General features: G+C 39.1%; 1 protein-coding gene across 1 annotated transcript in view; it reads left to right on the forward strand.

Annotated features, from left to right (window-relative positions):
- The window catches only part of lrp1bb (low density lipoprotein receptor-related protein 1Bb), a 239,920-nt gene that overhangs the window by 100,456 nt on the left and 128,142 nt on the right, over positions 1–11,322 (forward strand). Inside the window, exons 4-7 of the mRNA XM_035675905.1 lie at positions 1,659–1,778; positions 2,405–2,533; positions 4,778–5,035; positions 6,045–6,207. Coding sequence (XP_035531798.1) covers positions 1,659–1,778; positions 2,405–2,533; positions 4,778–5,035; positions 6,045–6,207 — 670 coding nt within the window. The remainder of the gene's footprint in view (positions 1–1,658; positions 1,779–2,404; positions 2,534–4,777; positions 5,036–6,044; positions 6,208–11,322) is intronic.

Below are 11,322 nucleotides of genomic sequence, written 5' to 3' on the forward strand. Positions count from 1 at the left end.
TCCAAGCAGGTCCTCTCTAGTCATGGGAGGCCAAAGGCTACTGGGCATTTACCATTTCAATACTTTCACTGTTTGCTTGTTCTCTATCACCTCAAAAAATGAAAATTCAGTCATTTTCCACTCAACCCCCTGTCAATCAAAACTCCTCTAAGGGCTATATGAAAACCAAATACACATAAAGTTCACCCCTGTATATCTTTTGCAGCCCTCACTGAAGCTGTGAATGGTAACAGGGCTATTTTTTTCACATATTCTGATATCAGTAACAGTATTTTGCACATACCTCAGTAGACTTACATTGTGGTGAGTATTTTATGACTACTCATTGAGTAATTTCATTGCACAATTAATATACTTCATTTTAGTAATACAATTTATCTTTAATGAAAAAGAGTAGTATCTGTATATTCGTCTTTCCCCTCACTTACAAACTGTTTTTTATGATTATCATTGACATATTGGTCTCAAACAAGCGCTCACTGTGATTTATATATTGCTCTCCAAACTATCCAACCGCACCATTCATCTCAATGTGTCAGTGAGCTAGCAAGAAAGTTAGATACTGTAATAAAACATGGACTTCTGATAACTCAGTAAGTGTATAAAAGTGTCTGATCCACTGACATCACATAATTCCAACTCTTAAAAATCAAAACCAAAGACAGTGTTTTCATTCAGAAAGTGATGATAACTGAAGCTTTGATTGTCGTTCCATTCACACTACTCTGTTGAATGTAAATACACCCTGTCAAGAAATGATTTGGTCCGCAGCTGCCGTACTTCATGATGTCATGAAATGGTTAGCACAGGAAATACAAAGGACGATCAATGCAAGCCTTTATCTTTTGGGCAATGAGTTGACATTAATTAATGTTCAGCAGTGGCATATCAATCTCTATGCAATTAAAGCTTTGTTTTGAGGGTTATATTTTCAATTGTGCCATTTATTCTGCTGAACGTTCATCACTCCATAATTAGCTGTTCTTTGTTCCTTTCTGTATAAAGATTAGTGCTATACAGAGCATCATCACCAATCACAACATTCAGAAAATACAAGGGAAATGACAATGTTTGAACTTCCTGGGGGCTGTTACCAGTCAATCAATGTGTCAGATGATGACTTTACAATGCAAGGCTGGTAATGAGTTTTAATCTTATTCATCAGAAGTCTTAGATTGCTGGTTCACCATTTATATGGGATTTATAAAAATTACCATTCTGTACCATTTAGTCATTTAAAATTTATAGTAAAGAACATTGAACAATTTATAATTAAAAAAAGACTCTTCACCTTTACTCTTCACCTGTCTATACCTGTCTATATTCTGTGACATTTAATAATTAACACAGTGACATTTCTTTAAGTTATTTTCCTTTTACTTGTGTAGTGATTCTGTTGTTAAAAAAAACTTTTCTCTTCAAATACTTTCCAATATATTCACACCATTTTCATTTTCATGCGGTTATTCATAGAAACTCTTGTCTAAACTTGCAACGGTCAAATGACAAGGGAGCAGTTGTGACTGAAAGGGCCACGATAAGAGGAAAATCAAAAAAGTAATTTCCCAAATCAAAAAGTAATTTCCCATTCCACCCTCCTTTTCATTCCCTCTTTTTTTCAATTCTCACTTCTTCTCTCTTTCTCTTTTTCCCTGCAGAGCTCCTGTCAGCCTGCCACGAGCTCCGATGCCGCTACGGTTGCGTCATGACAAGAAACGGCACCTTCTGTTTCTGTGCTGACGGCTTTGAGGTCGGTGAGGACGGGACGAGCTGCAGAGGTAGGATTCAGCTGCGCTGGTGGGGGCCTCCTGCCATGGCGCCCCCACCCCCTCTACCCCCGTCTCCCTTTGCCCTCGGCCAGACTTCCTTCAGATGAATAAGCAGGAGGTGATGGGTATATGAGAACCATCTGTCCACAGGCAGGGCCTCATGTACAGTGCATTATGCCCCCAACACACATGCATACACGCACATACTGTATATACAGAACACTATTTCTCTTTGCCTCTTTGTCTTCCTCTTTACACTTGTTATATGTGCCACAGGCCTGGTTTCTGACAGCCAGGAAGAGGACAGCATTTTGCTGTCAAAGGTGCCTGTAGACTTATAGTGTTGTACTTGGACTCTGCACATACTTTATACCAACAACATGGCATACAGTTGCATTATGCTGGAGGAAGGGTTTAACAAAGTAGCACTGCTTCTTGAATTTGATCCTGTTTGAGAAAGACATGAGAAAGAGTGGTTTATAGGGTACTGCAGCTCCAAAAAAGGCTCATTGGTTATAAAAGTAATTATGCCTGAGGTGCCAGAGTGAGGCCACATTAAGTATACTTTATGTATTTGGGTCATGTTTGAGTACACCTAATTTGTTACAAATGACTCTCTTCCTTTTTTCCATAAGATCATGATGAATGTGCCATGTATGGCGCATGCAGCCAAACCTGCACGAACACCTATGGGTCATACAGATGCAGCTGCACAGAAGGATACATCCTGCAACCTGACAGGATATCTTGCAAAGCCAAACAAGGTGAGCGGCACACTTGCATTGGGAAACAACATAATCTGCATAGTATGTATGTTTCATTTCTAATAATAAACAGGGCAGTTTTCTTCAACCAGAGTAGAATTCTAGCTTCTCATCGCCTTGTTGCCTACTAGCTTTGGTAGGGCAAGATTAATGTGGTTTAGCAGTGACCACATCTATCACCCACATGGGAATGGGTAGACATGGTCAGGCCAGGATAATGATAAAATTAATGAGCATGAGATTTTAAGTGGGAGCAGTCTGGAGTATTTTGTGCAGAGACAATGCCCAGCGTCACCATGATTTATGTTAATGCATGATGCTGGTAACCAATCTATCCTGATGAGTAAAACAGCCTACTTAGAAATAAAACAACTAAAAGAGATATTGTGTTTTGGTGGTCCACCATCCACAAGTAAACACGTTTAACCTTGTGCATTATATTTTTGTGTCGCTCATTAAACCATGAAGTTTTTTTTCAGGGTGTTGTCACTATGGCATATATGGGTTGAAAATAGCTGGAAGCCCGCCACACCTAGCTGGGGAGAACACCACTGTTGCAGCTTTTAATCAATGTGACTGGTGTCCTACCAGGAATAAACTGAATATGATTACCCATAAACTTAACTGAACCCAATGCTCACATGCATTAATATTAATTTAGCAGAGAGCGATAGTGGTACGGGGATAACGATGGGGTTACCATTAGTTGTAAAAGCTCATGAATATAAATTTCAGATAGAGCTCTCTCTGAGACCAGAACATGAGAAGCAGCAGGGAATGAAAACCATATTAAGGTGTTGAGTATAAGATTGAAGTTAAAACTCTGCAGCACAAATGTTCTTTTTGGAGATTTAATCTTGATTTAATCTCTTCTCATTTGGCTAAACTTTTACTTGGTAAAGTAAAAAGTATAATATTTTTATTCTTAATGAATCTGGCTCAACAACACCCCGATGGGTTTCATGTCTGCTTGATACTGTTCTTGACTGACTTATGCCAAAAAATTTAATAGAATGTTTGTTTTTTTCTGCACTGCTATCTTTGCATTCATTCCATATTGCAGTGACGTAGTAAATATTTTCCCAAATAAGTGCACCACTAATGTCCCTTTGCAGGCTACCTTGCTAATTAACTGCTCAGCTAAAACACACAAAACTGCAAACTTACCTGCAAATGTCATTTTGGTCCGTTTGCTGTAGATGTTGAAGGACACTGATTGCTCTTTCAAGTTACAGAGCAAGTTTGTTTACTTTGTCTCTTATTCCCCTGCCGGGGCTCAGCCTGCCGGCTATTGTCAGAAACAGACATCGCTCTCCAGGGAGAGGAAAAAGAATATTTCTGACATTATTTTTGACTTAAAAAAGGGACTTAAAGTCATTTCTGTGGGACTCTAAGCAGGTGATCCAAAAAAGCTGTTAAAGCAACGCTTTAAGTGTTGCTACATGAGCAAACATTTTTCTTGCATGATTAAAAGTCAGTGCAGACACTATCAGATAGTTTGGTCGAAACTCCATCTACCCTCTGGTGTGGGAGAAAAATGTCTACTAAAAGTTGATTCAGATGGATAAGGGAAAGCAGTTATGTGACCAGACACTCTGATTTATTGCCTATATTAGGAGAGTAGCCCTTGACTTGAAAGATCGGGATAAATAAGGGCCCTTTTTAGGGGGTGAACCTGATGTCAGAGAATGTGCATGGTCAATTAAACTCATAAAACAGCTTATCTCAGTTTTAACACCATGGACTGGCTTGCCTTGACTCCCAGCAGGAGAAAAGGGCTTGGAAAAAGTCTGCCACATGAGATGTTACATGTTTGCGTGTCTCAATTTGTTGTGTTAGTTCAAATTGATCAGCTTTGAAAATCATTTTTTGTTTGATTCTTTTGGTGCTGTTTTATCTGGTGTTTGAGTTAGATTGTACTTTCTTTACTTTCTTTCTTTCCTGTTTCTGTATGTCTGTGTGCAATTCACGCTTTCTACCTCTGATGGTCACGGATTCTTTCACACCAAGGCATTCTTGCTGTCTTTGTTTCTGTTTTTTTCTCTTTCTCTGTGTTAATGTGTTCCTCCTAAATCATTTAACCACATATTTAGAAAATGTTTTCCCTCTATTCCTTTTTTTAAAATTTAATCTTGTCTTTCTTTGAGGTCAGTTGGTCTCTTGTTGTTTCAACAGTACAAATTGAGTTACTGAAATAAAAAAAAACAAGTAATACACCATACCATATTTTTCCTTTCTCTCAAGATCCTGGTGACAGCCGTCCAATGCTTCTCATTGGTGATTCAGATCGTATTGTCATCACCCATCTAAATGGAACAGGCTTTCAGCCCCTGAGGTCCTTGAGTATAAATGGAACACTGGCATTGGATTTCCAGCAAAACCAGGAAAGTGTATGCTGGGTTCTGTCTACAGAGTCCTCTGGGCAACTCCGCTGTGCTGAAACGAGGAATCTGCGTGGATTCACACGGGAACAGGAAATAAGAACACAACAAAGTTTGCAACGTATGTTTTAAGCTCTTAATAGTTTCCTACTCTTACATCTTTTCTTTTTTTGATGAAATTGAGAGGTTAACTGCTCTCAAACTGTGAGCACTCTCACTTACAACTAAGAATAGCTGAGATACACAGTGTTTTCTCACAAAAACACATGCTCGCACTTTCTCTTTTCTCTTTCTGTCTCTTCTTTTTACTCTCTCACACTCTAACCTGCTCTCTCCTTCTCTCTCTATCCCTTCATTATTTGTGCAGTGGAAGACAGGTTAGACTCAGCGGTTTTAGCCACTCACCTTTCACCTAGAGCTGTCTTTCAAACCTGCAGGCTACTAGCTACACTCATTCAAAAGAGTTCTCTCTCTCCTTTTACTTGATGCTACCCAGATTCTCACAAATATCAAACACATTTGACATTAAATGTGTATGGTTTTCCATGACAATTTGTCATTTTTTGAGGTGTTGAGTCAAAGCATAAATTGTTACTGTCATTACCTACTGTTACTTTAGAACAACTGCATCAGAGATGTCAGGTTATACTGTCCTTTACAAAAACATATTGCAAACCTGCCAGCCAATCAGAATTCTCAGAGGCCATGGTATATTTTAAAGGGGTACAGCACCAGTTTTACTGTTCAAGATCACATTTACTCATCATGGTGAGTACCACTTAGCTTTCAAAACCTTCTGTGCCTCTCAGTGGAGATCTCAGCTTGTGCTTGGAGTCTAGATATTTTTAACATAAACCTTTACAAACTGGGGCCATGGACTTTGTAAGGTGGGGATATTCACCAGGAAGGGAGCAACAAGCAAAACATGCTATTGAGTTGCAACATGGGAAGTGTAGGCCCAAGCTAGACTCAGGACTAAAAGTCGGGATATTCCAATTTTTTATCATTATTATTATTTATAATTTTTTATATATCTTTGGTACATATCATTGTTAAAAAATGCAAGGTGTATTATACATTTTTATTCAACTGTTACACAATAATATAACCCCTGTTCTAACCCATTGCAGATGTGGAGCACATGGCCATCGACTGGCTGACAGGCAACTTCTATTTTGTTGACCGCGTGACTGACAAGATATTTGTCTGTAACCATGGTGGGGACACATGTGTTACCATCCTACAACTAGACCTGCTGAATCCTAAAGGAATAGCTCTGGATCCTCTCATGGGGTGAGTGTGCTGCAGCCTATATAATACACCAACTCTGAGAGCACCACAAGGCTCATTTATCATTATGCATCTTTTGTTAAAGAAAAGAAAAAATCACAGAAGAAGAAAAAAAAAATCACTATGCATAACAATTGACTTGTCTGGTAGAATGTGAGGGAGTTGGGAGTTACAATGGAGGGATTTAAATGATTCCCTGTCCTTCAAATCTTTTCTCTTTGAGCTGTGTAATTTGGTGGATAGTGATGCTTCAGACAGCTTCTACTGTCAAGACATTCATTTATATTCACTGATTTCACCCCACACCCTTCAGTAGAAAATGCCCCTGCAGGACTTTCCATTACAAGGTTTTATTCTCTGTAGAGATCACAAAAAAGCTGAGCAACTGTGGAGTAAAAAATATCCCCACAGTGAAAACTGAAACATTTACAGCATGTGGTTGACAGTCATACGGATCAAAATGTTGGAGAACTTATTATGTAGGTTTCTTAGCAGTTTCCTACGTAAAAATGGAATTCAATAAACTGCGTGCAGCATGTGTACCTGAATGTTAACTAGTTATCAGTAGCTCAAAGCCTTTTCTGTATTATCATTTCCTGTAAGCCAGAGAAGAGCAGGGCCACTGCCATATTATTACAAGGACACAAGGACACCACGCTTGGAGACAGAGCACTCTTTTAATGATACACCTTTTCTGATAGAGATTTTAGAAACCGTGAGACACTAATAGTAATGATAGACCTCTTTGTTTTAGTTCTGTAGCTCGTAGCACAGTAATGGCCATCTCCGAATACCAATAACAATGGAAGCATCTTGCGGCTGTGCACTAATGTCATGACCAGCCCCCATAAGACCAAGACACAATTAAACACTTGAAACTGAACATATAATTAATTTGATCATTGAAGCTGAACTACATTGTTTCCTTGTGGATTTCCAGTTTATAAACTGTACTTTTTTCAACAGCATGGGTTACCACTATAAGCCATTGGGTCTAATCAAAATAATTAGCTGCTGGCTTCCTAATGACACAGGCAGTTTTGATTTGGTTTGCAGCATCTCATTGTTCTCATTAAATGCTGGTCAGCTGTTGGAAAGAAAAATGGCTTAAATAAATATACTGTACCTTGGTGTTTTTACTTTAGCTGGCTCCCTCTGAATCACCACAAATAGCTGTTTTTTCAGTGATTTTGTTGTAACCACACGACTCGCACATACACAAACAAAGAATAGGCACTTGTGTTGTGTGTGTTGTGTGTGTGTCTAGAGGGATGATAGTATGGATATATAGTCTGCTGGCCCACAGCTGTGCTGGACATGCAGGCTTCTGGCTAGATTGACTGGAGAAGACCAACGTTTTCCAAACCTTCTTCCTGCCTCTAATTGGTGAGACATGGGTACAGCTTTTTCTGAAGAAGTGAGTCTGAGAGGGTCTGTCAGCCTGGAGCAATGGAGTGAAAACAAAAGAAATCAGGGAGGTGTTAGATAGCAGAACAGTGTGAGGAACAGTGTTTATAGAATATGCTCTGGTTTGGCAGTCCATTTTTATTGTTATTTGATTCTGTCTCCTTGCTTTTCTTACTATCAGATATGGCATTTTAACTTTGCTATAGAGGAAATCCTTTTGATGGAAATGCTTTTGTTCTTTTCTTTAAAAAGCTTTCAGGAGGAGAGTGTGATTGATAGCATGGTTTGTTCATCAGTTAAAATTCTTATGAGCACTTCAAAATGTATACATAGTATACTGCATATTTGTGACTGGAAAAGATGGACTAATATAATCATGCTACAAACGTGTTAGATTAACTGGTATGTGTCTATCAGTGTAAGTGTAAGCCAAATATTAGGGATGCCCAAATTGATCGGCTTCTACATATTATTGGCCAATTTTGCTTAAAAATATGTGATCTGGAGCTTGGGATTAATGTTTTACATTAAAACTGAGTTGAGCACACATGTAGCAAACAACAGATGATTGTCTGTAGGACATGTTCTCACAAGTTGGAAATTATTTCCACAGATATGTGGTTTAGGTGAGGGGTGATGCCTGGGTAGACTGTACATGAAGAGGAGAAGAACTCATCCATAACTGTGACTGTACACTTTACAAAAATGACCATAAACGACAAAACTAACTGTGATGGAAGTGGAGAAGGGTGATAGAAACCGAGGGCAGCATTTGATGTCGGACAGCGAGGCAGAGCAGCACCTGCTCCAATGCTCTTTGCTCCGATGATGATTTTCAGTGAAGTCAACTAAACCACTTTTAAACCAGAGGGTGGTACAACCTCCTCAACTGCCATCCAGTGTGACAGACTCTTCAGCTGACAGGCAGCACTGTCAGCAGCATGGTGTTGGCGTCACTGTTGCATACTAACAGACCTAAAGGAGCACTTTACCACAAAAATGTATATAAATTACTCACCTCTGTTGCTTTTTTTCTTTTTGTACCAATTCCTTCACATGAATGTAGAATTAACCCAAAAACATGCTATCCAGACTTGTTAATGTTGATGCCGCTCACATTTTTAAAATAGCTAAATTATATCAAAACATCAGTTTGATGACACTAACATAATTCAGTCAGATAACTCACATTTGAAATGTTTATTACAGCAGTATAGCATGTTTAGACTTTGGCGTCTAGGCTCCGACCTCGTTATTCCCCGCAAATATGTTTACATATAGATATTGGGGACTGATGAGCAAATACCTTAAACCCCTAGCTGGAGCCTACATGTGGATGCTGGGGTGGTGGTGGGGCTTACAGCGCAGCAGCAATAGCTTACAGAGGGCAGCAATATCGATGCAGGGCAACAGCGTGCATTGACAGAGCAGGAGGGAGAGCTGGGAAATTGTGCAGTAGACCGCCAGATTGGAAGGGTGCGCTTGGTTAGTGATTATGGAGTGAGGCATGTCAAGTGTGTATAGCAGCGCAGCTCGAGTTGACTGCCTGAAGTAGTTTGCAGGCTTCGATCCATTTAGTGCAGTATAATCTCATTTATGTACTCAAATGAAAAAAAACAACAACTCGCTAATGAAATAATTTCTGGTAAAACTAGTACTACACACAACAGCATGCGGCTGAAAGCACTCTGCCACCTGGTGGAGATCCCAAATCACTTCTACTAATAAAATATAAAGTAGCCTAACTGACTGATACCTATAAGTGATCGGTATCAGCGTATGGAACGACATGGCTCATACACAATCAAAAAACAAATTTTTTTCTTAAAACGTAATTGCTGCCTGGATTATGGCACCATTTGTTGAGTGAAGTAAACAGTAAGTTTTTCACTGACAATAACAACATTAGTTTTGCAGTGAATTGGTCATAGACCAAAGTACTTTTGACCTGATGAAGGCACTAAACACACTACTAAACACTGAGTGATCAATACAGTTATTACAATTCATTCTGCAGGGGCCATGGATGTATGTACAAGGTTTTATGACAGTCCATCTGATAGGTATTGAGATATTTTAGATAAAAAACAAGGAGTCGTATTAATTTTTTGTTAATTCCGGCAGCTCCTGTGGACAAAAGCGATAGTGTTTCCACTGCCTGATTTCAAGGTGAATCCGACAGAATCTGACCCGGTGGCAGGAATTAAGAAGAGCTGTATAGAAATAGTCAGTCTTCTTGATGATGAGTCAGATTGATTATCTGGGCACAATGAATGTCTGCCCTGAAGAGCAGCAAGATAAATCCCCCATGGAGTTTGGTTGTGGTGGTGGCTGATGACTGTGCTGAGGCTGGTGGCTGAGGAAGCTGATGCAATGGAGAAGCTGATGAATCTGTGAAGACTGAGCATGCATAAGATAATCATATTCAAAAAGACAAGAGCAAAGTGATAGGCTCACAATGAAGGTTTGTCTCTGTGCTATTGGATAGATGAGACCAGCTGATGGAAACAGCTGATATCAGTTGACAGCCCAAGATAATGACAGCAAAGAAATTATGAGTAAGCATGCGTGAGAGGAGTGAATGGCAGGATTGATCTACATGGTTATATGCAAAGAATAGTCTTCCTGACTAAGGCTTGCAAGAGCTTCATTTTCAAGGTCAGAGTGCCCTACAGTTATCATATATGTTTTATTGTGAAGGTACATCTGTAGGAAATTAACTATTTCTTGCCACTGCTGTACAAGATGGAAAGAAAGCTACTCCACTAGGCCGGATATGTACTCGACTGATATTCGTCTTTCAGAGGCTGTGGCATGCTCAGTTTTAAAGCTACAGTGTTTAAAACTTAGGATATCTAGTTTCATATGAAACTTGACCCTAAGGCAGTTGGTAACCCTGTCTAGCTTTGGGAAGTGAGATGAATCACATTGAACAAGGAAAAAATGGCCATTTTCTTTTCTTTTTTAAACTTAGGTTTTATCACTTTTCATTTAGTGACCTCAGAACAGACAAAACCCATGCCAGTGATATACAAAGCATTTTGACACAACTTAAGATGTCCCTGTCTTTATTCAGGGGTTCCAGATATGTCTCTGTGAAGGGTCTTATAGGCAGTCCATTTGTCCAGCCAGTTTATCAGAGTACAAGGGTCCTCTTTGCACCATTTCCTTATGTTTGCCTTCTCGGTCGCCGCTAGCAGCACTTTTATCAGATATCAGTATTTACATTATACATTTTTCTTGTCAGGTTGCTAAGATGTAACACCACAGATATATTTGGTAACTTGTAACCCAATATAGCTTTAAACTCTACTCATACATCATTCCAGTATTTTCTCATTTTCATACATTTCCAGAAACTAAGTGTGATATGCATTTTTCTCTCCACGCAATTTACTTTTAGTTTACTTTAGGGAGTAATACAATAATGTTTTTCCAGCAAAATGATTTCCACATCCTGTAGCTGGTGGTTGATTGTGGTATGTTACATATATTATACCAGTCTTCTTTGGATAATTTTATTTTACTTTTCTTTTTCCCCATTTACCTCTAATATAGTGTATTCATCACTAACCCTTCACACAATGCTGATATAGTTCAATTCAATTCAATTACTAAACTTTAGCCAGAGCTGTCTCTGTTGCTGGGATTTGAACCTAAAATCCTGACTGAAATCCCAAATTAAAATTATTTGCTATGTAAAAAGTCCAC

Source organism: Morone saxatilis, unplaced genomic scaffold (genome assembly GCF_004916995.1).
Source record: "Morone saxatilis isolate NCDOM2014 unplaced genomic scaffold, NCSU_SB_2.0 Contig5, whole genome shotgun sequence".
Taxonomy (NCBI): Eukaryota; Metazoa; Chordata; class Actinopteri; family Moronidae; genus Morone; species Morone saxatilis.